The sequence below is a fragment of the Gouania willdenowi genome, chromosome 11 (assembly GCF_900634775.1).
Source record: "Gouania willdenowi chromosome 11, fGouWil2.1, whole genome shotgun sequence".
Lineage (NCBI taxonomy): Eukaryota > Metazoa > Chordata > Actinopteri > Blenniiformes > Gobiesocidae > Gouania > Gouania willdenowi.
Window position 1 is genome coordinate 4,263,710 of NC_041054.1, and position 26,361 is coordinate 4,290,070.

A 26,361-nucleotide genomic window follows, 5' to 3' on the forward strand; every position below is an offset into this window, starting at 1 on the left:
TCCCAGCTGACAATTTCTGCTCAAAGCGTTGGACTTTCTCAGCCTTTGTGACAAAAAGCTGCAGCTCACATGAATTCAGACTCGGGTCGTTTGGTTGACGGTGAAAGAATAATCGCACCATTTTAAAGGAGAAATGCATTTCCCGGAGCTAACTGGGATTGGGTTTCATTCTTGAACTACAAACAGAAGATCTGAACAACGTAACCCGATTCATTAGTTCTGCAGGTGATGCAAAGTGATGTTAAAACCTTGACATGCGTTGCATCAGAGGTGTTAAAACAAACTGCGCTCAGTTTTAGAGAGAGTGCCAAAGACAAGGGATGATATTAACCAGGCAGAGCAGTGTTCCCCAACAGATTTAGCTTTAGGAAACACCTTCACCCTTTCATAAGGAGCTATAACATATGGTGACAACCGTCCATCATATAAGAAGCTGTAGAGTCAAACGCTGGCATTGATTACAACAAACACACTAAATAAAAAAAATGCTGAAATATGCTTTAAAGAAGATAAAATACAGAATATCTGCCACCTATTGCTGTAGCCCTGTTGGGTTCAGAATCCTTGTAATGCAGAAATGGGCAACTGATGTCTCGGGAGCCACACGCGGCCCTTGAACTCGCGTTGTGCAGCCCCCAAAAGTAAATGACTCAAAATAGAGACAAAACGACTCAAAAACCATACAAAAATGACAGCAAAAATACACAAAAGAACAACACAAACTCACAATGACAACAAAAAATAAACAAAATTCCCATCAAATACGCTAAACAAAAACTCACGACAACAAAATCACTATTAAATATACTAAAGAACAAAAAAATGTAATAAAATGACAACAGAAATACACAAAAATGACTCAAAACATGCGAAATAAAAATACTCAAAATGGCGACAAAAACATGCGTTAACATTTAGTGTTTCCTGTATTAATGCTTAAATTGGTCACTATTCTAAATGCTGACATGAATGTTGATAATGTGGCCCTCATGTCAGACTCATTATTTTTGACTTTGCTGTGACAAAAGTTGTAAGTTGTTTGGTGTGAGTAAAATTTCATTGTGAGAACGAATGAAAGGTATGAAACAACAGTTTTGTCTTTTATTGCAATGTAGGGTTGTTAATATCCACGGCTGCACCACAGAAGCATTTGATTGTGTCTAATCATATTATTGCTTTTTCCTTCTCAGACCTCATAATAATAATTCTCACACGTGCACAAATCAACCAGAGACAGAATGACGCTGTTTATCTCAACAGTGTGTCACTTTTAATTGGAACACAAGAAGCAAAGAGGTCAATGGTACAAAAAGAAAACAAGAGGAAAAGAGGGCGGGGGAGCGGAGCGGTCACTTGGCGCCGAGGGTGAGATTCTCCAGGTCATGGATGCCCTCCTTGTCAATCACACGGACAGTAAAGGAGGGAAGGTTCAGAATGAAGCGTTTGTTCAGCTGGAAAAGAAAAACATTTGACTTTTTACTTCACAGCAGCGTTAACATCTGTAATCAGAAAAACATCTCATCCAATAGATCCTAAAATGAATGAATGAATGCGTTTTGTTGAACATGTGTCTAAACATCAATAGAATATCATGTTTAGTTCACCTGTTATGAACACTTCAAGTGCATTAGGTGCTAAATGTTTGTGTGCTCTGGAGAAATAAGATCATCTCGTCCACGTGTCAAACTCTAGGCCCGGGGGCCAAATCTGGCCCTTTCGAGCATCAAATTCAGCCCGCAGGATAAAGTCAGAATGAGAAAAAACATGAATCATCGTGTAAAAAAACCAAGTAATTCAGTTGAAGATATCTCAGCCCTTCCAAATACAGAAATTCAATGAATATCTACAATTTTAACCAGGGCACAGTTTTCCCACGCGTATATCACATGACATTTTTTAATTGCAACATGTTGAATGCTCAGCAGACCTGGGTATGAGCAGATTTGGAGGTTAAACATGTTAATGCATCTGAAGTTGATGTCTCGTATTATTTTTTCAAAATAAGAGAAATGTAAGAGGATGTTGCTGCTTAAGGCCAGTGTGTGGTTAATATTCTTTAAGAAAAGGAAGAAGCTCAAAGTAAGGACTCACCTCCTCAATACACTTCTTCAGCAGATCCACAGCCTCGTCCTGAGTCAGATCTACAGGAGCAAAGACACAGTCTTACTTTCTCAAATCCACAAAAAAAAAAAAAACACGTGGAGCACTTCAAATGAGATCCCTGTGCTGACCTGGTTTGTAGTATTTGTCCAGGATGGACAGAGTGAGGAAGGCACCGTAGCCGTGTGCAGCGAACGGAGCCTTGGCTAGAGACGACAGGTAGTCCATGTAGTAAAGTCCTGGTCCGTCTGTCTCATCGTAGCCCGCCAGCAGCAGGTTCACGTGGTACGGAGTCTGGAGGAACGGGCGAGACGGAGATTAGGACACTGCTCACACTCCTCTGAGTCATCAGTAAGAGTTTCAGATTAGGGGTGTGCATTACCATGAATCAGACTATACGATTTGCATGTCGCGATAAATACGATATAAATTGTGATATCAATAATTACAAATTTCACCTTTACAATTACAAAATGGTATGAAATACAAACCATTTCATTTTTTTAAAAACTTTGCGAGAACAAGTAAATTGTAACCAATAGGGATATAACGATTCACTCAACTCCCGATATGATTCTCTCACAATTTATTTTACAAAATGAGTCTGTAGATAAATGACTGAATTTTTTTTTCTTCTTTGAAATAAAAAAATACTGTACTATTTTCTTTTATCTTTCATTGTCAAAAAAATCCCTCGATAAACTATGTAAAACAATGCAATTTAATTAAAAATAAATCCTGAATGACAGTGCTGTGTTTTCCAATGTTATTTTTCTTGTGCAGCTGAAAATGTTATATATATATATATATATATAAAATCCCATATATATATATATATAACAGATTCTCTCTCTCGTTTCTCCCTTTCCTCTCTGTGTCCCTCTTACCTTTGATTTCACAAGTTGTTTCTTTATCACCTCTTTCATTTTGTCTTGTAAAAAGCTAAAATGCTTCCACACTTCTGATTTAAAACACGGTGGTGCGTACTGAATTTCAAATTCTAAATAGAAAGCGCTGTTAAAAAAAGTACCGCGATTCAATTTCAGGTTGTTGATGTGAATTGTGACACCTTTGAATCAATTTTGAACTGCCTCACGATTAATTTTTACATCCCTATAATTCAAGTACCAATATCAAAAACAAGAGGTATGTTTATCAAACTGTCAAATTACATTTTTCAAAAAAAGTTGAACTTTTGCTTCTAAAACAGATTATGAATATGTTATGTTCTTAAAAAAAAAAAAAAAAGTAACCACACATCTATAAAATGTAACTTTCATGAAAAACACAAGCAATCAACTTCCAAGCTAAAATGCATTGAGGACTGAGGTAGTTTAACTGGTTGTTCACCAACACATAATGACCATAGTTTACGTGCTATATATGTTAGCACAATGAAATGTTTTTTTTTTTGTTAAAAACCATGATTGGAAAATTGTTGCGGACATATTTTGGATTGATACGTTCAAAATTTTTTTTTTTTACACTCTTAATTGAGATGGATTGGTTGTTTGAATTCCAATGTTTTAGTTCAACTGGTGACCATTTCATATGGTGAATGACCAACGATTGAAGTTACAATCACTGTTGAAATTTACACACCGCAATAGGGACAAAATGTGTGGTTTTCCAGCAGAGTATACACATTACAACTCCAGCAAATTAAGGACATGTTGATAATGCAAAAGCTGCATGAGCTTGTTTAAGTTAACTAAATGTAAAAATACAAATTATACATGTTTGTTCAGCTCAAAAATTCCAGATTTGGTCAAAATAAGGAAAGTTTGTATAAACCTTCCCAATGTTCTCTTGCCAACATCTGAGGTCGTGATTATCGGGTGACACAGTAATCCTTTATTAACACCTCAGTGTGTTTTATGTTGCCATTTGTTATTAATGAGAGATGCAAACATTTCTCACACCAACTCTCCGTCTAAATAGATGTTATCAAGCACTGCTGCAGAAGTAGCACCTCACTACGAACAAATTGCTCCTAATTATCGACTTCGGTTTCTCATCTTGGCAACAAAGGCGTAGTGACGCACGCGGCATTAACACGAAGCTGCCAGTGAAGGATGAGAGAGAGAGTGAGCACAGGTGGGCGTGGAGAGGTGAAGAGGGCGTTACAGGACAGAAGAGGGGATCGGGGTGTCATTGGCAGTGTGACATCTGCATGAAGTTTACCCCCCCCTCCCTCTCTCACCAAGTGCCCTGGAGTGAAGCCAGGGCTCATTAAAAACTTCTAAAGCCACCCATCCCCCATTTCTTTTTTTTAAATTACATATTTTACGCTCGCAGCCTCTTCTTCTTCTTCCTTCAAAACACCCAACTTTGTTCCCTTGTCGTTGCTCCTCATTTAAAGCTAATTTTCTGAGGTTTCCGAACAATAATTGCCCGATAATCTTGAGACAAAGTGAATATCTTAATGCTGTGATTCAAAGGACAACAAGACAAGACGATGTGTGACTTGTGTGTGTTTGCGCTCCCTGTGGAGCCGCTGTACTGAGGACGTTTGTTAACATTTCTAATACACACACGTGCACAAATGTGAGAAAGAGAAATAGCGTGTTTGTGAAGGTGCACAATGGGCGTGAACCTCAGCTTGAATATCTTAATGTGTGTGTAACTCCTGTGTGAGTTCTGTGATCACCCCCCACCCACCCACCCACCACACAGCTGTCTCACTCGCTACAAAGTAACAATGATACACGCTTGGCATCAAAATAAGCCCCTCTTCCCTTCGCGTGCCACCTCGGAGGGATCCAAGCACCTTGTTAACCTCGCCACCTGAACTCACACCAAGTTCACATGCAAACAATACACACCATTGTATACAGACAAAAGCAACAAAAACAAATCTGATCCAAACTTTTTTGGTTTTGTTGTCTTTTTCCTGACTTAAAGCTGCTAGAGACGATAATATTTTATCAAAAAATGCATTGACACTGTGGGTGTCAATGCAAAAGAAGGATTTTTTTTTTTTTTAAAATACAATTTTTTTTTGTGTGATCCGATTGTGCATATTACATATTAAAAGCATCTTTAATCAGTTTGAATTATTTGACCCTAAAGTGACGCGCGTTCGCAGAAGAGGTCCTAAGGTGACTCATGACTCCACAGACATGTACAGTGTTTACAGAAATAAATATGGAGGCGTCCAGTACGTCCCGTGTAGGACTGTGTGTTGCGCTGAGAGATCTTTCTTTATCTGCACCCGGGACCTCGCCCTAGGCTTCCGTGCCTACTGCGGTAAACTCCTTACTCAACGCGGCCTAGCCCTAGAGGCTCATTTTCACATGGTGATGACGTAGCTCCTCGGCCGTCCCGACTGCAGTCGCATTGCAAAAATTGTATACGTATCAGATTTAGGAGCACATAAGAAAGATATGAAATAATCGGAATTGTGCTGTTTAGACTGTCTTTAATAGATTGGATACAGGTCGCATTTTGGCAAAAAGATCGAATTTGGGTCGGATTTGCCTGCAGTGTCAACGTAGCCATAGTGTAGCTCTCATGAATCAATTAATCGAAAATCATTGGCTCAAAATTTAAAATGTAAAAGGTTTAAAGTGACACTCAAAGAGTCTGTTTTGATCTCCTCTGTAAACACTCAGTTTTATTGAAATTGTTGGGAAAGTTGTGTGCATTGCATTGTGGGATGTGGAGTCCCGTAGACGGATGCATACCTGGAAGTGTTTTTCTTTCATTCTTACCAAGATATCTGGTGTTTCTTCTCCAATTTCAATAATGTTGATTTACAGTGGAGATCAAAACAAACTTTTGAGAGTTTAAATAGAAGATGGGATCTTTGAGCAAGAAAAACTGTCAAAAATAATTAGAAATTCAGGAAACAGGAGTCACGAACATAAGGACAATGGTGATTGAATTGCGATTGTACGTTTGGTCTTTTGCCAGTGTGTTTCATAATTAGGTTTAATACATCTTATTAAAGCGACGGATTAGAAATGAAAAAAGGAAGAGGTATAGAAAAGACAATTGAATTTACATACAATGACATTTAATGAGCATTTAGTGCGTAAAAACTGATTTATTTTCAGAATAAAAGTATTCCCAAATCAATCCCCCGGCCGTCATGGAGCACGTTCCAGTATCGCTGCTTAAATTCACTCTGCCCATTTCTGCGCCCTGCCCTGAGGCTCTGTCTCTTTATTGGCATTTCTCCCAAATCTGCTGTATTAATTGTTCATCTGTGCAGGGCCAGAGGAGCCGCACACAAGATGGCTCCAGTAATTATTGGTGCCCATGTTCAAATATACTTTACAAACCCATATGGGACTCGCCGTAGATCATAACAGCAACGAGGATCACTGTTGGTCTAGTCTTTAATGAAAACTATTTGATTTTAAAACCTTAATTGGAAACAAAAACAACCAACCATGTGGTTTCACACAGCCAATCAGCAACAACCAGTGCTGGAAATCCCAATATTGTTCAATTTTAAAGCTTTTTTGCGCTAAAATAGTCGTTTTAGGTGTTGCTACATTCCCTATTTCTTTTAGTAAGATGATGCATCAACATGGATCATTTTAAAGTCTTTTTTCAACTAATAGTCTGGTAAACTAGCACTACCGTCCAGTTAAAAACACAACTTCAGCTTTTCTCATCTTTACTGGACCAAAACATTACAATCCAGGGACACGGTGGATGTGAAATAAACAAAAGCTGAGCAGCTACTGAGTTTCTGAGCCGTTGTAAGTTCATGTTTCATTACCGACATGAATTTGGCCGATCGAGGCCTCAGGTGATAGTTCTCGCTGCTCCTTTTTTTATTTTTTCATTCTCTCGGAGTGAGCACGGTACTCCAGAGGTTAGCACGGGTTGTTTTTCTGGACGAGGAGCTGGTAACCACGCAGTCGTCATTTCATTTACTCTTTGTTGATATGTTCTCTTGACTTGAGCTAACTACACCTCCCTGAGGTTCGCAGTCACTGGAGTACGGCTGCTCTCAAACTCAAGGACTCCTCTGTGGTTTATCCTGCAGGGATGTGGGCATCAGAATTAACTGATAAATTAATCCATGATATACAGACAGAGGTTTGTGACTCCAGGCTCTGGGCATGAGCGCCAAACTACCATTTAATTTTTTAGGATAGGGCAGAGGGCTGATTCAAAGCTGGCAGAAAAAGGAAATGACATTTGATGTATCTTGTCTGTCTGGACCCAAATTTAATCTGTGGATATAAAATCAGATTAATTAAAATAAATCCCAACATATGCAGCTACTTTTCCAAACGAGCGCTGGCTGTCTAAGACTACGGGCGCTTTAACTTATCTACACTTCATTTTGTTTGGTTTGAAAATGGCCTTAATCCATGTCTGTAAAAGTTGCCTTTGGGGTCAAAGTTCACAGTTATCGCAGACCTTCAGTGTGTGCTGCATGAGTTTCACAGACAGTCACCTGAGTGATGCATTCATGGCACATATGAAAAAAAGGAACAAAAAAAGCCACTGAATAATTTTCCATGTTGACAAAACAAAAGGATTGGAAGTGTAGTTAAAAGTTATTGAAAAACAACACATTTTCTTACACTTCCATGAGATCTTTAGCAGTTTTTAACTCAAGTAGACACAACACTTTACAGATTCAACACACTGGAGATGTTCCGAGGCAGAAAAACCTGTTTATACAACATAATTTGCGAGTGTCCTTGTACTCTGGAAGTTGATGAATGTGAGAGAAAGCATAGCTGGAGGAAGAAGTTGGAAGGAGCGCAGAAACTGCTACGGCTTCAGTTTCCCGCGTACTCCTGAGAGCCGAATCCTGCTTTCACCAAACCAAACGCATCACCGTGAGGCACGAAAAAATATAACGATACTCTTGCAGCTCGTGGCGAGGCATGAATATGAATGTGTAAACGTTCACCCGCTCAACCTTGGCTGAATAAACGCGATCCTCATCACGTGGGTCCCTGTGTGTGCATGCTTATTGTGTTTGTGTCGACTCCTACTCGCTCTCTCACTCGGGTCTGTGTGGTGGTGTCTGCTGGGACCCGTCCCCCCCCCCCCCCCCACTCCACCCCCTATCCCCTGTTCGTCGTGTCCCACATTCCCTTCTCTGCCACACTAATTGTTTTTTGTAATTATTTTCACCCTACTGCTATTGTGACAGGCAACGGCTGCACTACTCTTAACAAATTAGGGCTTTGAACGCAACATGCAGACGTCTTGGGCAGAGCATCACACACACAATAATACACATACACTACATAGATTATTCCTTTTGAAGGTAATGGCTTAGCTACACAATTTATAGCATGATGATACATTTTTAAGTAAAAAAAAAAAAAAAAAAGCAAACTGATCTTGTTTCACACACACTGATGCAACATTTTAATTCCCTCACAAATGCAATTTCTCATTAAGATGTGATGCAGGAAACTGTGACATGCAATTTAAAGCCAATTCTGACTGTGGCATGGAATTGATGTGTGTAAAAGGGTCAAAAGGTCACTGTATACGGCACACTGCTCAAGTTTATTAAAGGTGTGAGCATTACCCTTGCTCTATTTAAAAATGATTTTACTTCCAGTTCAGAGGAATAAAAACATGCAAACCAATTTAGAAACGCACCAAAATGAAAATGCTCATCCGAAAATTAGGAAACAATTGAAATGCCATGAATTATTAGTGGCATTGTTTTTGTGGTTGTGACTGTGTGTAGTAACCTCACCAAAACCAAGACATAGCATACGCATGAACAATTAACATTAATGAATAAATCAATTAAAATTGATGCACAATATAAAATGAAATGTTTAACTTCATTCCATTCATGTGCACATTAAATAATAATGTACAGGCCTATAAATGACTGGGCTGCTAAAACAGAGTCAAATTAAATATGTTCTCTCATAAAAACACAAAGTGCATTTAAGCTCTTGATGAAGAGCAGCTTATAGGCCACGGCAATATATCGATAGTCAAGATATATTGAGATTTCTGTTTTACCGATAAAGAAAATTACAACATCACATATACCAATATATGAGCATTTAAGCATGAAAAGCACAGTTAAATGGGTTTCTGAGTGCGTTCTAAACCACACCTTCCCTTAAACAAGTTTTGGCTGAAAACAAACCAAATATATCAGTAAAACAAATGTTAAATGGTGATAAAAAGTTAACTAACGACAGAATACCTTTAAGTTAGGATTAGTGACATTAACTAGAGTTACAGTAAATACTATAAGAAAAGGGTTCATTAATCAGGCAAGTCATCAGAGTGCCTCTTTAAAAACCACTAGAATCCAGTATAACATGGTAAATAAATAATAACCTAGTGTAAGCAGTGTTGGCTGTAAACCGTCATGAAGCTGAAAGCTACACTAGGTCAGAAAGCAAATATTTGTGGAGGCGAGGTAGGCCAGACGGCAACAGGCTCAGGTGTTGTCGGGAAATCTCAGGAGGACGAACCTGTGTCGCGTCACAACAAGCTGATAAAATGTAGTCGACGGCCAAACGTATGTAGTGTAGGAGCCGACATGTTTGAAAGAAACAATACACGCGTCTAAAGTCGAGAGGGAATACGTCACACGCATACATGGGGTGCAGAGTAAGAATTAGACAAACTACACTTAAAATGGAAATGAAGTGAATAAACAAACATAATATAAAGGATTTTCTCTGATTTAACTCAGATCAAACATGAATGGTTTAGTTATTGTTGGACAGAAACAAAAATAATGCACAAAACCTGGTTGTGTGGCTGGATTCATGAATCTTATTTAAATCTTTTGAATACAAAAATAAATTCTTAAAAAAATAAAATTAAGATGGACTCGAGCACCTTAAATAGCAAATGTAAACAGTTCCTCCACCATAACCATTGTTGTTTTATACAATGGTTATGGTGGAATCACTGCATTCTGTCTCTTTCTGAACTTTTACTTTTAGTCAACTGATACCTGCTGATCAGAAGCTGCTGATCTAGAGATGTTCTAATGCTGTAGGTAAATCATGACCAGGGTAATGTCAAACAGCTTCAAATACTTATACTTCACCTTCATCAATATTTATAATGAACACATGAGAACAAGTATTTCACTGGTTTCCTCCCAAATATCCAAACCCCTGACAGGTGTATACAGATGTAATCAGGGTTATTCACTTCAAGTCTAATATGCTACATTCACACTGCAGATATATGTGGCCAAAATCAGATTATTATTGCCCATATTAAACCTGTATCTGATCTGCTAAAGACAGTTTGAACAGCACAGGCCACTTTCATATGTGCTCCTAAATCTGCTAAGTATCTGATATGTGACAGTGTGAGTGCAGTCTGAACAGCCAGGTCACTTTTACCTGACCTTTGTGTCAGTGAAATGTGATAAATGTCACAATTCTGCATCAAGGAAGAAGCAGCAAAAGAAAAAAAGCCATGGTGGAGAAAAGAGTGGAAAGTAGGGGTGCACCGATTGCAATTTTCTGGACGATCAACAAATTTTTTTTTTTAACTGACAGCAAACACCTTGAATGTTCCAATCTTATTTTACTGTACAACATTGAACAATACCTGTGAAACAATACAAATGTGTTGTTTTAACTGCAAATGAGGTAGTTATCTCAAATATGAACTAAAAGTTAAAATAATTGCTGTCCAAAGTACTAAATCAGTTTATTTAGTCTTTTTCACATTTTAAAAACTAAATAAACATGTCCAACAGGTTCCACTGCTGACCTGTTTTCAGCTCTTTGACTAAAATAAAGTACACAGCAGTATTTTGGTTTTACAAATAAAGAAAATCACAGTGTGTGGAGTAGGTGATAAAATAATAATCTACAGGACAACTTAACAAAACATCTTAAAGCCCCAATAAAGTGTCCAAAGTTTTAAGTTTCCATGTAGAGCAAAAATAAAAAATGTCCAAATGCAGCAGTTTTGTGGATATTTAAATGTAAAAATATTATTCTAAAAATAACTTGCAACAGCTTACAGAATAAAAGCTCCTAAAAGTTAAACATTCTACAGAAATAATAAAGTGCATCATGTGTAACATTTTCATAGGTCAACGGGTAATGACTGAATGAACATGACACAGGTTCGTTGTTCTCACACTTATTACAGTCACTTATTTATTAGTGGAAGGTTTTTATTCATGTCCAAAGCCGTGAACTGCATCATTTTCCTTAAAGTAGCTTTGCACTTTTCACTGACAAGAACTCTCAGCAGACCACTGGCTCTTTGCTCTGCTAGCTTTAGTATTAGCTTGATTGCTAGCTTCAAATGCTGCATACTCAGCAGTGTGGTGGCTTCTTAAATGGTAAATGAGGTAGCGTTTTGTTTGCAGCACCACCAGGACTTATTTCTGCATTACAGGAATTACAAATTGCAATCCTTTGCTCTCTTTTTGTGTAATACTGCTGAACTGCCGACATGCTAAGCTAACCGTGCTCCGGGTGACTGTTGTTGTTATCCTGTGCAGCAGAGGCATGCGCACGCACATGCACACATGACATGGTGGGCAGAGCCTGTCAGTCATCTCACAGCAGAAGAGGACAGTGGCTGACTTTATGACTGATTTAAAGACGTTTGTGGAGGTAGAAAAGATCAGTTTCATATGCAAGGATTGGCCGATCGCCGATCCCCCAAAATAAGGGAAATTGGCACGGATCGATCGGCCGGCTAATCGATTGGTGCATCCTTAGTGGAAAGTGGACATTAGTTGTCAGTTATGGTGCCAACTTCGGTTGCACAGAAACATTATCAGTGCGACATACACGCCGAGATGCCTCAATATTTACTCCTGTAAACACAGCGAATGTCTGCATGGTTGTGTATTAACTCAGGATTTCATGTGTAATATGAACGAGCACAAAAAAAAAATCTGAAAAGTGCATTAGGACGTGCTGTCTGAACATATCTGTAGTTCATATTATATTGTTGCTGAACACTGACTGAAAAAAGGTGTATGTTTAGATAATCTTAAACAACAGGAGAAAGGCAGGATTTGTGTCAGTAATTTAGAAACATACATGCAACAATCAGCCATAAGAAAAATAATTAAAAAGTGTGTGTGTGAGTCTGTTACGATGCTTTGTAATACGAGACACTTACCCTGCTCCGCAGGTAGTCTGCGAGGTTCTTTCGTGTGAAGTTGGCTGCTGCTGCTGGACTGAGTTCATAACCTGGGAAATAAAATGTCATCAAAAAATGAAAAACACCGGCATCGGAAACAATTTATCACTGACAAAAAAACAATATATAAAAAGCGGTATATGCAAAAATCTGTGTAGAATTAAAGTAAAGTGCTATCGAAGCACAAAAAAGTTTTCAGAACAATATATCAACCATAATAAATATGAAGTGTCTATAGTTCCAGACCCGGATCTTAGACAAACCTAACTATAGTTCCGACACTTCCTGTGCGCAGTTTCGTCACTGTCTGACCTTTTCTACATAAGCGTAATGTGCCTGTATTACCACCGTGTCAGGACGGCCGGTCTAAAGTGCTATACTCAAGGATTCTTAGTTCAGCTGGTGTGGGTTCAAATCCCACTTCTGACATTTTTTTTTCATTTAAACATATTTAACAAGGCAAATTCCACCTTTAAAAATACATATGCTAAAAAAAAAAAAACATTTTAGGGTATGTCCACGGTTAGGGCTAAAATAAAACTGACAGAACTATAGCTAGAAGGACACAGGTCCGGCAGTGACGGAACTACCGACATTCAGCTTACTGAGCATTCGGACGCATGCGCACAGGAAGTGCCGGAACTATAGTCAACTTTGTCTGAAGTCCGGGTCCAGACAAATAGCAACAGCTTAATAAATAACACTGTATATAGTGATCAATCAGTTGTGACTAATTTCTAAAACTGACAGTGTTCTTCTATCCAGTGAATGTTAAAAGAAACATGGTGTGGAAGAATGTTATGACAAACTAGTCTTACCGTTCCTCATTTTGTAGAGTTGCACATTTTTCTGGATGTACTCTGCAAACTGCACCGTGTCCCCTGCCTCTCCAACACACAGCAGCAGGATCTTCTCACTCAGCTTGAACATCTTGTCATAATCTGTAATAAAATGAACAGATCTGTCATTAATCCCATTCACAGAAAGAGAAAAATGAGGAGTTTAGGCTGATGCAGTCAGCACAACACTGAAAAAAACAGCTATTTCTGATGAAAAACAAAGTACAGGGATATTTTTCCTTATAAAACCGATTTGAAAAACAAACTAAAATATTTTAGAGGTAAAACAATACATTTTTTATTATTATTTCCCATCAGCTTTATTAGTTTAGAAGATGCTCTAACACAAATCTGCATACGTCACACTATCTTTCTCTGTCGTTATAATCAATACATTTTCCCAGTTTTCCTGCCCCCAAACAAATCTATTTAGAAACCGTGGTGTGTCCGTGTTCAATATTAGGATAATACGTTTTGTTCATGTCAGTAATGAGGCAAAGACGATCTGTGAGTTTCACTTTCACTTTTTTTTTTTTTTTTTTTTTAAAAAAACATGTTTAAACTAAAAACGATTTAAAGTAATTTGATTGCAAACATCTGCATTAGGTGTAACAGTTTAAAGCTTTTTTTTTTTTTTTTTTTAAATAACCGGTCATTAAAAATGCTTTCCTAAAAACAAGTTTAAAGTAACTCACGCACACAGGGGGTGTTAGCATCATTAGCCTAAGTTAAAAACTATGAGTTCATGTTTCAGTGATAGTTGGATGCTTGCTTTAAATATATAATTCCCACATATATAAACACGCAACAAAAAACACTTCTTAATAGGAGATATTTAGAGAACAGCCTTTAAGACACACGTAAAGAAACCGGCTGAGTGGCTAAACAGCTAAGCTAACGCATTGTCATACCGTGTTTCATCTGAATAATGCTGCTAGCAGCAACATTGTCGGCAGCGACGAGGACGAAATCCGGTCCTTGTATCCCGACTAAATACTCCATTCTGTAAACTCTGAATTAATATTGTCTTTTTTACGATTTAATGAATGAACAAGCGGCTGTTAGCTTCGACTCTGTACGGATTACACAGCAAAAGTTGGACAGACCGCGATGAAAGATGATGTCAGCATCTGTGCGCGTAATACCTGCGACGACAACAGTTGTTACGTATTCACTATAGGGCCCGCCCTTCTGAGGCTTGGGATTGGCTGACAGTGATGCTCTACCCAATCAACAAACGATGCAGAATGCTACTAGCCAATCAGATGAAGCCCGTTGCTTAGCTCTCATTTTGGGCGGGTTGTTTGAAAAAAAAAAAAAAAGCAGCTTTCAGACTGTGATATCCAAGTAGCGCAACCAAATAATCCCAGGTAGGATTATTGTATCGGATACTTTACTCCACCAAAATGAACAGAAAATCGCCTCGAAGTGTGATGGAGGAGGTTGTTGGAGTTAATGACTGCCAAAGGAGACGGTCGCCGCGCTTAAGCTCTCCTCCGCAGGGAGAAACTGTCACCAAAATGGCGCTGGGATCCGCTGTTGTTAAACGCTCCATTACAGTGAGGAAAATAGCGCCCAGGAAGACCGTCACACACACCGAGCACGACAAGGAGAACACACCGAGCAGAGGTCAGTCGGAGCAGGTCCAGCTGAAGAAACAGAAGGTCTCCACTCCGACTTCTGGCCCGGACCCGGACCGTGGGAGACCCTCGTCCGGTAAAAAGAAGAAGAAGGCCGCCATGCCGTCCCCGATCCTGCCTTCCTCACCACCACCACCACCACCATCATCTTCCCAGTTCACTGTGCACCCCGAGGACGCTGTGTGGTCTCAGAAGGTGCGTCGGTCCTACACCAGGGTCGGGGAGAAGTCCTTCCACAGCCCCGACAGCAGAGACACACTTTTCGGATTCGAGAAGCTGAAAACCCCGGAGGTGGTCCGCGGACCCAAGCCAGCTTTGGAGGTTTCAGGGTCCATGAACTCATTCGCGTCTCTTTTGGAGGCAGAGGACTGTGGACCAACTGGTTTCCCTGAGCAGGATCCCAACATTCCAGGGGTGACTTTGGTGAAGGAGAAGAGGAGGAGGCCGAAGGTCCAGCAGCTGAACTCTTTGGAGATGGACGAACTGGCTGCCAGGATGAATGCTGAGTTTGAGAAAGCTGAGGAGTTTGAGTTGTTTGTGGAGTAGATTATGACTTTAAAGGATTAAATAATCAAGAATTTGACACTCTGCTCTGCTGCAATCCTGATCCACAATATCATCATCATCATCATCATCATCATCATCAGAAGTGGACTTTATCTATTTTCTGTTCATAAAACTCATGAACCTTTGAAGACTTTTTAAAGGTGACACATCAATCAGTGTCTCAAGATCCTCAGAACATTCAAATTTTTTTGTATAGTTTGATGTCTCCAAATTATACAGTTTGTTTCACCACAGTTTAGATGTTTGTTTGTTCATGTAAACACTCTTTATATGGTTGCAATCATTTTTAAGTTGAATATTATCAGTCCGTTTTCTCTAAGAAGTTTGTATAAGCATTGCATTTTTCCATCAGTGTCAAATTAATTAACAAGCAAGACTGTTTTTATTTTTTACAGGTAACATTCACATGTTACCTGTAGATTTCAACCATTTTATGCAGATAATTTACCAATGTGAACACTGTAAAGGGAGGATTTTCCAACAAGAGTGTTTTTGGTGTTTTTTGAGATAAAGCAAAGCAAATCTAGCTGTTAATTTTAATGTCTGACACCAAAAAAAAAAAAAAAAAAATCCTCTCAATAGTTGTTTATTATCCACGATGTAAAAGACATTTGTTAAGACCGGATCTTCATTGATTGTTACTGTTTTTTTTTTAATGTAAATAAACCAACAACTTAAATGACCATCTCTGTTAGTTTGGACAGTTGTTTATTTATCTGTCAGTGATATTTATCGAAGCTGTAAAGAAGTCTTCTAAACTAATTATTAAATGTTAACCCACAGTTAAAACCCTGCGTTAGCATGGAGGGGTTTGTTTTTGAACAGATTAATAGGATTATAATTTTTAAAAGGTTTACCAATTTTTCGCAAGAATTGCAAGAGAATGTAAATTTAATATTTTTTCACAAAAAGTAGAGAAAATGCTTTCAAGTAAATCCCCCAAACTGCATCTGCATTCACTTCATGAAATGACAGACGAGGTTAGATGTTTGGTAAAGTGTTGTATATCTGTTATTTTTGATGTAAATACATCAATGATGTGCAGGTAAGAAACACTAGCGTTACGTAAACAGAGATGGAAAGTTAAAGTCCTGTCCTCAGGGGTCTTTGTTGTGTAGTTTACAGTAACAAGATGCAGAGATTAATCGAGACTTCTTGTCTACGTTTAAGGCTGTTGTAAGGAGCCTTTGTTTCTCTTTAAAGCTAAAGTTTTCTCATTTTGAAACTAATTTATTTTGCAGAATTACATTAGAATATGCTGCAGTTTCTAAAAAATATGAAGATTTTTGCAATCTGATTTTAAAGTAAATGTCAGCTTTACTTATATAGCACATTAAAACAGCCAGCTGCAGTGCTGTACAATATAAACACCTTGAAATATATAAAACCATGACGCCACAAATAATATAATGATAACTAGGTAGGTTATTTGGACTAAAAAAAAAATACAGAAATGTATTAAATGTCACCAGAAGTGTTAAGCAGAACAGGAATTCTTATAAAATGTGTATTTGTGGAAAAGAATAGTAGATTAGTTAAAATATAGTTGATCCTATATGCTAATTGTTGACGCCTTCATTTAAATATTTTAGTTGTGCTACTATTTGCTTTCGGAATTGGTCGGGCTAAGCTTCAGCACAGGATAAATGGGTGCACACAAAATAATCAGTTTTTCCAAACCTGCCTTATTCCTCAGGCTGCTACTTCCTAAATCTGGGTGCAACTTCTTTTTTTTAAGAACACAACTACTCCTACAACTGCTAGCAATTTATCAAAGCATAGACATGTAAAAAAACAGAATATTTCAAAGGATATTTGCCGTTATAAGAAAAAAAAAAGAAGCTTCTAGCAGTAAGTGATGTAATGGTTAGCTCATTCAGTCGTTCCCAATTTTTTTTCTGCATTCTTCTGCTGAACAATGAAAAACTCTCAGGGCCCCCTCATCATGACAAAATTAAAAAATATATATATAAATAAATAAATGGGTAAAAAAAAAAAGTGTAATCACATATTTTAGAACAGTAATATGGCTCTTTATTAATAAGCTGCAAAGAACAAAACATTTTCTAATTTTCATGCTCAAGATTAAACAAGGCCATTCTAGCGACCCCCCCCCCCCCCTTCAACTGACGCCCCCTGTCATAAGGTCACGCCCCTGCAGTTTGGCAACCACTGAGCTAACTTAACATGTTTGACTCACAGCAAAAAGGTTTGGGGTACAATGCCCTGGTTAACTGGAGTCTAGTTTGCTTTTCAGGCCACTCAGAACTCTTCATTTCCGAGTTGCAAATTCCGAGTTCCGAGTTGCCTGGAACGCAGCATAAGCAGGTAAGAAGATAAATAAATGAATACAAATGGCTGACATGTTACACATTTCACAAAGCGCTTCGCTCCGGTTTGATTCGCCCCTAACTGCTGCCTCTTATCAAAGTTAGTTGTGATCGCTATTAAATTTACAGAAGCGCCTCCGGGAATAAGGTGAATGAGTTATTCCGTAGCACAGTTAAATTGACAGTTTCACCGCCTGTATTCATATTCATATTCATGCTCCTATAGGAGGGAAAATAAACCCTAAATATCTTTATTTGAACTTTGAGAGCGTCTCAGTTTTTGAGTCAGATGTCTACCTCTGTTTTTACGTGTGTGTGTGAGAGAAAGAGGAAAATAATGAGTGTATGTTTGCAGTGCGCGGGAAAATCCACAATTTGCGTTTTTCCAGGTGCACGTGCGAGCAAGGCGTGCCATGTTTCCTATATCATTTCAGCTCAGCGTTTTGTGTTTTTCCCATGCACCACCGAGGCTGGTGCTCTGTATATTTTTAACTATAGGTATTTATCTCCACTTGTCATAATGAGTGAAAGTTACCAAAGAGAAGTGAGGAGGGTGTATAGTTTGAGCTGCCATAAACAGTTACACTGTTGTGTCTTCCTGCTGTTTTTTTTTTATTTTTTTTAAAACAACTCATATTCATGTGTTTTTTTCCCACTTTTTTTAACCCCCCCCCCCCCCCCCCCCCCCCCCTTTGTTTTCCTCCCCTTTCTCCCAACATTTCACTCAGGGCAGTTGTCGCTGGTTCAGCTTGACTGCTTCGTTAGGGCTCATCATTTGCATTCAGATTAATTATCTAATTACCGACAAATGTCCGGCGGCCACCCCACACTCCGGCTCGTCAGCTCTGCAGCCTGTAATTATTTTAATCATTTACTTTCATCTGGAGCGTTCCTGCCACACTCCTGTGTTTAGAGGCCATTCTTAATTACCCTGCCAAGAAGACACTCTTGTGGAGAGGGAAGCTGAAGGGGTGTGTGTGTATGTGTGTGTGTGTGTGTGTGTGTGAGGAAACATGTGAGTATGGAAGAGAGGGACCAATGGGGACGTGATCCAGAAGCTCTGACAGCACACAGGAAGCTGGTTGCTCCCTCTCTCTCTCTCTCCCCACTCCTCTTTCTTCCCCATCATGACCCCCCACCCACCCCTACTCCTCCTCCCTGTTATACTTCCTCCCTTTTCACCCCCTTTATCACAAGCACACACAGGAAGCGCCCGTGGGCCTCAGCGCTCTGACTACTAATACACTCACACAGGCACTCTGTGGTGCTCATCATCATGCACACATCTTGGTGGAAAACTCCATCCTATACTCTCAGATCATCCATCTGTCTCCGCCTTAGCATCCATCCATCCCTTCATCCAACCTGCACAGTCTGCACATGCAGCGTCTGTCTAAGGCCGGTCCTCTCTTCTCCTCCCCCCGCCTCCCCTCTCTCTTCCTCCTGTGACCACTTCATAATGATGCTCTCACTCATCCCTAAAGCATCTCACCCCGTCTTCTCTCCCCTGACTGTTCTTGTTAAGGAAAGCGAGCAAGAGAGAAGATATGAGCGCTGTAATTGGGCTCTTGAATATTTAAGTCACTGGGGATGAAAGTTTAATGAAAAGATGATTATCTACCAGTTTATCACTCCACTGTTCCATATTTTATATTCCTCATACCACTCACTCCGAGCACTGATGTCCGCTACGAAAACCATACGAGGAGACCAAATTATAAAACCATGAACGAGGGGGTTTGGGGGGGGGGTCACTCAATGCACTTTTATTTCACTCTTTAAATGTTTTGTTTACAACAGATTTGTCATCGTTTACAAGAGCCTTGGAGAACGTTGGTCTCCTTCATCATTCCACAAACCATCATCATTAAAGTTATTCCCAGCTGTGTTGTAAATTTGGGCAGATGTTGAATCGTCATGTTGGGCTTTTGGGAAATTTGCAAAAAATTCAGATGAATAGACAAACACCAAGGCCATGAAACGGAGGAGAGGAAGTATATGTTAACTTTTGATGACATTTGTTTACACACACAAAACCAATCATACAATCCTTATGAAATCAACTCTATTAATAATCTCATTGGATGATCATACAGTTTTTTCCTTACATGCCAACGTCACAAATCACAAAGCATGACATAGTTTCGTGCCTTCAACACACCTTTCCTCTGATCATGCTGGTACAAATGAGCTTAAAATATATACAGTACAAGAATTTAGACCATGAAATCTTGCAAATTTGTGGAAAAATGCTTCTTCATCTGCTTGGGTTAAATGAGTAAATGACTGTCTTAAAGGCCCCTGAATCAAATCAAATCATGTCAGACTTTGTGACATCGGCAAATATTGTACTGTTGTCCAAAGAATCAATATAATGGTGTATCATCTTGAAACTGGTGATTTACACCCCTTGGCACCAGGCCAATGGCATCGTACTCACACTCACTCCTACGGGTCGTTAAGAGCCTGCAATTAACATAATACACATGTTTTTGGATGGTAGCATGGGGAGAACATGCAAACTCCACATGCACAGATGGATCCAAGTGTCAGGGAGCTTGAACCTAGGACCTTTCCTGATGTGAGGCAGTTGTAATAACCACTGTACCACTTCCTCAAAATATCATTTTTAAAAGGGCGACAATTTCTGCAAATTATTCATGGACTCAAAGTCTCTCCATTTGAGAAAATGAAACACAATCCATTGGCTTGTTTATTTAATCTTGGAGTTCCTAATTCATAACATTTACTTATGGAGGTGAGTGCCAAAGTCTCCTTGAGCTGATCTTTTGTTACACTGAAAGCATCTAAAACTAAAACGAAATGCTCTTTTTTTCCACCCTCTGGCAGCCTTTAATAAAGAGATTAATTCAGTGGAAATGCTTTGGCCTACAGCAGCAGATACTTACCAAACCTTCTGATTTCAGCCTTTTCTGTTGATTATACGTGACCTCCACAAACAGCCCAGAGACACAACTTAACAAAAAGCACAAGGATACTCTTTTCTTTATGTAATCTAGTGGCAGAAACAGGCGTCTGTTTGCTATTCATTCTCATTATTCATAATGGCGAGGACATTAATCCCCTTTTTGCTGCAAGATGGTGTGAAAACACATCGAGCTTTGTGGCACTTTTAAGCAAACCCCAGTGGAATAGAAGGGACTGGGAGAGTGTGGGGTGGTGGTGGGGGTGGATTATGGTGAGGACCCACACATAGCCTTAGGCCACAGTTTGGGAATGAGGACACAGTTTGGACCACAGAGATTACAGACCAAGGTACGGAGTGAATCGAGGACATTTTCCAGGCAAAGATACAGCCAGCGTGGGTCAAACATGGACGATCATCTCCAGTTATCCCATTCACATTTCATTGTGTACGCATGAAATTTAAGATAACGCAGGTGCTTCAAAGATATGCCTGTCATTTTATCTTATTGGGTACGTGCAGGGGATTTTGATCTTGAGTGAACCGTGTCAGCAAAAACTGTGATTTAATAGTTGAAAGATAAAGACAAATTAAAAAAAAAAAATTGCCCGTGTAAAACCAACCTGAAAATGATGAACTATCTAATAAACAAGCTGTGACATTCCTTCACAGCAGAATTGGCCTTTTAAACAGTAACTAAACAACTAAACCATTCTTTTCCTGCTGAAAACAAATGTATTTGCATATAAAGTAAAGGTCTTGATTGATTCTTGACCAACAAGTATTTCAATTTAGTGTATTTTATGGTAAAAATCTAAGAGTGACTGCCCTCTATGGGTTAAAACCTGACTATTAAGATCTAATATTGCTATTGGCTGAGAATGGTGGTTTGTGATGTTTTGGTGGTTTCTTACATCACAAACCACCACTGTTGGCCCCGCCCCTCCTATGAAAACTAGCACCTGTCGACTCTCCAGTCTGTGCAAGTAGGTTGGATTGAGATACTTGCGAATAGAGAGGAATAGTGAGCATTGAGTAGCTCGTTAGCGTAGCATCAATTTTATTTACATTTTTCACTGAACATTTACAAAAATACAAACTCTCGATGAGGATAATAAACTCAACTTCTAACTTCTTTAAAAGCGGAGAACAAAAGACAAAACAAAAAGGAGTACATTAAAGGAAAATTAAAAAAAAAAGGTAACGATGAGGTGCATCGGGGCTCTCATAAGGGTTGGCCATACAAAAATATATACAGTACTGTATATGAATATGAAAATATAAATCGAAGCACACTGTATATAGGCACTGTAAACAAAAACTAATAAGCATAGCATAGATTGTTCTTTGGAGATTTCATAATATAGACTAGGCATGTCTTAACTGCTCCATGAGCCCCGCCCATAATCAAGGCTTTCTTTGTAAAAAACATCCAGCCTAGCGTATACCTCATGGTTTAGTTACTATTTAAAGAGTACAAATACATTTCACCAAAGTATACTATAAAGGAGGCTTTAAACTGAGTAAAATAGGGCACTTTTTAGTTCTAAACACTAAATGTAAGATGCCTTTGTGCATAAGCCTTTTCACACTCTGGCTCTCGTTCAGTTCTTCCGCATGAGGTCAAAGGTCAAGCGGGATAAACTCGCCATGGCTGACGGTGTAGGAAGCGAGTCTGACAGAGATTTTGATTATTTTTGCCATTGGAACGTTTATTCCTTAAAAGATTTTTTGCTCAAACGTGGCATCAGCCTCCAAGGCAGAAAGACCGAGTTAGCTGCTAAAGCTAAAGTTTAGCCTGACGTTTCATCAGTGACCCAGGATATAGTCACATTTCAGAAAATACTTTATTAAACACTGAGGGGTTTAATAAAGTATAATATAAGTATAGTATAAATGGCATAGCTGTGTATTAAAAACAAAAAACAACACTATTCATGATAATTATACACACGCAGAAAAAAGGAGCAAGACTACACAAAGTAAATGTGCAAATGAAATGACTTGTCCATCTTGTCCACTTCCTTCAAATTTGTAAATTTAAATAATATAATAGCTTAATAAAAAAAATAATCATATGGACCTGGTTAATGAATGGTGTACCTCATAAATGTACCTTTACAAAGTGAGAATTCATACTGTAATACCTGCCTGGTCCACATCCCTGGTGTCATATAATGGTTAGTTTATATATATACAGTACATGTCTGTGATATGAATCAATTGTTCATGAACACATCAAGATTAGACCAAGTCAAGAAATAGGCGACACAGTATATTCTGTTCTTCTCTGTGTTTTTTCACAGTGCCACTACAATTAATATATATTTAGTTATAATTTATAATATTAAACAATATAATATACAATTTATATTTATCAATTTTATTCACACATTCAGCTAACCATAGATTATGCCAGGCACTTTTATTTTTTTTGTTAATTAAAAAAAAAAGCTCAAATACTCATTGAAACGTTCATTTAAAGCTGGTTTTAGTGAGTGACTGCAATCTGAGTGTTGCACTTGTGATGTCAGATAGATAAAGCCTTCCTTTATCGTACAAAAAGTCCGCTGAAAATCTCAACGCATAGCACAAACAACAGAAAAACTACCACGTTATGTAAGTTGGTCAGAGTAAGCAAGATTTGTCCAAACAGTACTTGCAAATTTATGAGGGGTGGTGAAAAAAAAAAAATCCATGAATCCAGATTTTATTTTTGACTGTTATGGATCGACTGTTAAATTTCCAAAGATCAATTATTTATAGTTTTCAAATTGTAATACAAAGCAGGCTGTCATACACGATTTAACCACTACTCGCCACAGAATGCAGTGAACAAATGCTAGCTTTTATAAAAGGGGCGGGGCCAACAGTGGTGGTTGGTGATGAAATCTGCCTCCAGAACTAGTAACGGTGAGATAAAGCCTCAAGATGCATCGTACCACTTATGCCAAATTGTTTGAAAAAGGGTTAATTTGTTAACATGAAATCAATAAAAATCTACAGGTTTAACAGAGCCTGATTCTTATGATGCTGCCAAACCACCGTACAAACTCTGAACCGCTTCCTGAAGCAGTCACATGGTACAGCCAGGAGCGAAGCTTCGCTCTTCATCATTTTGACTCCTCCCCCAAATGAAGCAAGCCTCGGCCGGCGCTTTGCGGAATCGCCCCCGCCATTACTCGACACAAGCTTTATAGCCTCGGCACATCTCATAACATCATAACATCAGCCTCTATCTCAGCCAATAAGAAAACTGGATTGTAATAGCTGGGTTTTAACCAATAGAGGATGAGTCATTCTTACATTTTTACAACAAAATAAAATGTCACGAGTTGGACAACATGACTTCATTGCAAATACATTTGTTTTCAGCAGAAGAAATTGGTTTTGGGCTTTAGTTACTCACACAAACTGTTCCTTCTCTGCATGTTTCTGTTTATTGTTCATGAATTCAATTCTGTTCAACTTTATTTATATAAATAAATGACAACAAAGTCACCTCAGTGCACCTAAGAAATAATAAAGTCCATAGTAAAAAAGAAAGAACCCAACAAGATGAATGTCAGTTCCTTTGTTGAGTTTTGGTTTGTAAAACATGACAGAGGTGTTGGAGAATTTTCAAAAATATCTGCCAGTTTCCACAACTTAGCATTGCTTAGCATTGCAAAGCTTTACAGTGTGAATGGTGACGGGTTGCAAACTGTATCTAAGTCTGATTAAGGATTTGGGACTGAGTGTTTTAAAGACTTTTTGTCTCCCTTTGTAATTTTTACATTTCTGTCCAATGTGTGGAGATAGATTAAAGAGCTTCATGGTCGTCTCCAGGCTGCCATATGTTGCATTCTGCTTTTCAAAACAAGCCCAAATCCACTAACCTTGGAGAGCGACGCCTCCTGGGACTACAGTCAGTTAAACAGTGTGTTAAACTGCCTCATCAACACTCAAACAAATGTAAGCTTTGAATCTTTTATCGGCCTTATCGGTTTAATGCACAATTTCATGGTGCTGAGGCGGAGTTGACCTGCGCAGCTTGTAGCTTTTTGTGGACTTGGTGTCAACGTTTAGCCCGTTTAGCCCCATCTCTGTGGCCCCCATGTGGGTGTGGAGACCATCTCCAGACTGGCTGAGTTGGTAGGTGAGTGGGAGGGAGTAGAGGAAAGAAAAAGAGCAAGTTAAATGGATGTGACAATCTCCAAACATTCCTGCTGGCAGCTGCTGTAGTCTCCTCCACACAGTTCATCATTGCCCGTTCACCGTGGGGCCCCCATGACCCCTCTGAGCCTGGCACACGCACCTGCCGCTTTCACCCACAAGCAGATAATCTGTGGGAGGATCCCGGCCGGGATCCCCCTCAATGTGCTCTTGAGAAAACCCCTTATGTGTGAAAAGGCTTCCTTTGTTGGACACAGTTTTATGGGACAACGTTGGGCTTTATGAGGTTTGAGGGATTTTCCACGGGACTCCATAGACGCTCTAATCCTTTCAGGCATGAGCGAATAAGAAAGTTTTAACCTGCTGTTTTCATATTTATTAGCTGGTTAATGCAGACGAGGCAGCTGAACCCCCGCCCTCCTTCCTCCTTCCTCCTCCCCCTCCTCATCCTCACTCAAAGCTTTGGACTATGGACCCTGTAATGAACCTGATGGCTTGAAGTGAGGCAGTGAGGAGAGTCAAGAGGAAGTAGAGAGGGTGGTCCATCCCCGGGTCACCAGGACCCTAAACACTGAAACACTGAGGCTGGGATGGACTCAACAGGTTGGAGCCTCTCATTGGTCAGCTTTCATCATCCTTCCATCCATCCATCCATACCCCTCCTTTAACTCATCCATCCATCTGTCCTTTCAAACATCCATCCGTCTATCCATCCTTCTTTTCATTCTTTCGACATCCATCTGTCTGTCCATCCGTCCATCCATCCATTCATCTATTCATTCATTCATCATCCATCCATCCATCCATCAATCAAACAATCTTTTCCATTTTTTCATCATCCATCCTTTTTTGATTCTCTTGTCATCATCCATCCATCAATCTTTTCCATTCTTTCATCATCCATCCTTCTTTTGATTCTCTTGTCATCCATCCATCCTTCTTTCCATTTTTACATCTATCCATTCATCATTTCGTTCTATCAATCATCCATCCATTCATCCTTCTTTTCATACGTACATCATCCATCTGCCCATCCGTCCATCCATTCATCCATCCATCCATAATCCTTCTTTCCATTCTTACATCTATCCATTCATATTTTTATTCTCTCATCATCCATTCATCCATTCATCCATCTTTTCATTCTTTCATCATCCATATCCATCCATCAGTCCATCTAACCTTCATTTCATTCTTTCATCATCCATCCATCCATCCATCCATCCATTCATCTTTTCATTCTCTCATCATCCATCCATCCATTCATCCATCCATCCATCATCCATCCATCCAGAGTTGTTTCTTCCCTGACGACAGGTCTTTCTCTTCAGTTCATCATACTGAGGCCTGAGGGCCGCTGCCTCCCCACCCCTCACCCTCCTCGCCCTCCTCGCCCTCCCTCCCTCCATACCCCTCCCCTCCCTCTGTCAGAGCTGATTGTTTCCACGCCAGCAGACTGCTACTGCTGGGGGCGAACACACTGTCACACTACATCAGGCAGAGGGAAGAAAGGCAGAGAGGGGAGTGTGAGTGTGATCGTCTGTGCACTGTATGTATGTATATATATATATATATATTTGTGTTCAAAGAGCTCAACACAAACAGCCGCACCAGGGATTCCCAAACTTTTCATGTCAAGGACAGGATCAAGAATCCAAGACACTGGACTTTCACATAGTGTCCTGAGGAATGTCATGGTGGAGAGG

At 39.3% G+C, this 26,361-nt stretch overlaps 2 protein-coding genes across 2 annotated transcripts; one reads left to right on the top strand and one right to left on the bottom strand.

Annotated features, from left to right (window-relative positions):
- Positions 1-1,239: 1,239 nt before the first annotated feature.
- psmb2 (proteasome 20S subunit beta 2) lies at positions 1,240-14,161 on the bottom strand. Its single transcript, XM_028461992.1, has 6 exons — positions 13,949-14,161; positions 13,017-13,139; positions 12,178-12,248; positions 2,232-2,394; positions 2,092-2,141; positions 1,240-1,451 (listed from the first exon to the last, which is right to left on the bottom strand). Exons 1-6 carry the CDS (start codon positions 14,037-14,039, stop codon positions 1,350-1,352), a joined length of 600 nt encoding a protein of 199 aa, XP_028317793.1. The 5' UTR covers positions 14,040-14,161; the 3' UTR covers positions 1,240-1,349.
- Positions 14,162-14,356: 195 nt separating this feature from the next.
- cdca5 (cell division cycle associated 5) lies at positions 14,357-15,545 on the top strand. Its single transcript, XM_028461631.1, has one exon. It carries the CDS (start codon positions 14,444-14,446, stop codon positions 15,221-15,223), a length of 780 nt encoding a protein of 259 aa, XP_028317432.1. The 5' UTR covers positions 14,357-14,443; the 3' UTR covers positions 15,224-15,545.
- The last annotated feature ends 10,816 nt before the right edge of the window (positions 15,546-26,361 follow it).

Excerpts from the sequence above, each read along its gene's own strand:
- cdca5 (XM_028461631.1), top strand. The coding sequence starts at position 14,444 with ATGAACAGAAAATCGCCTCGAAGTGTGATGGAGGAGGTTGTTGGAGTT.
- psmb2 (XM_028461992.1), bottom strand. The coding sequence starts at position 14,039 with ATGGAGTATTTAGTCGGGATACAAGGACCGGATTTCGTCCTCGTCGCT. Across the intron at positions 2,142-2,231 it reads GGACAAATACTACAAACCAG|ATCTGACTCAGGACGAGGCT; the intron begins GTCAGCACAGGG and ends TTGCTCCTGTAG. Across the intron at positions 1,452-2,091 it reads TGAAGAAGTGTATTGAGGAG|CTGAACAAACGCTTCATTCT; the intron begins GTGAGTCCTTAC and ends TTTCTTTTCCAG.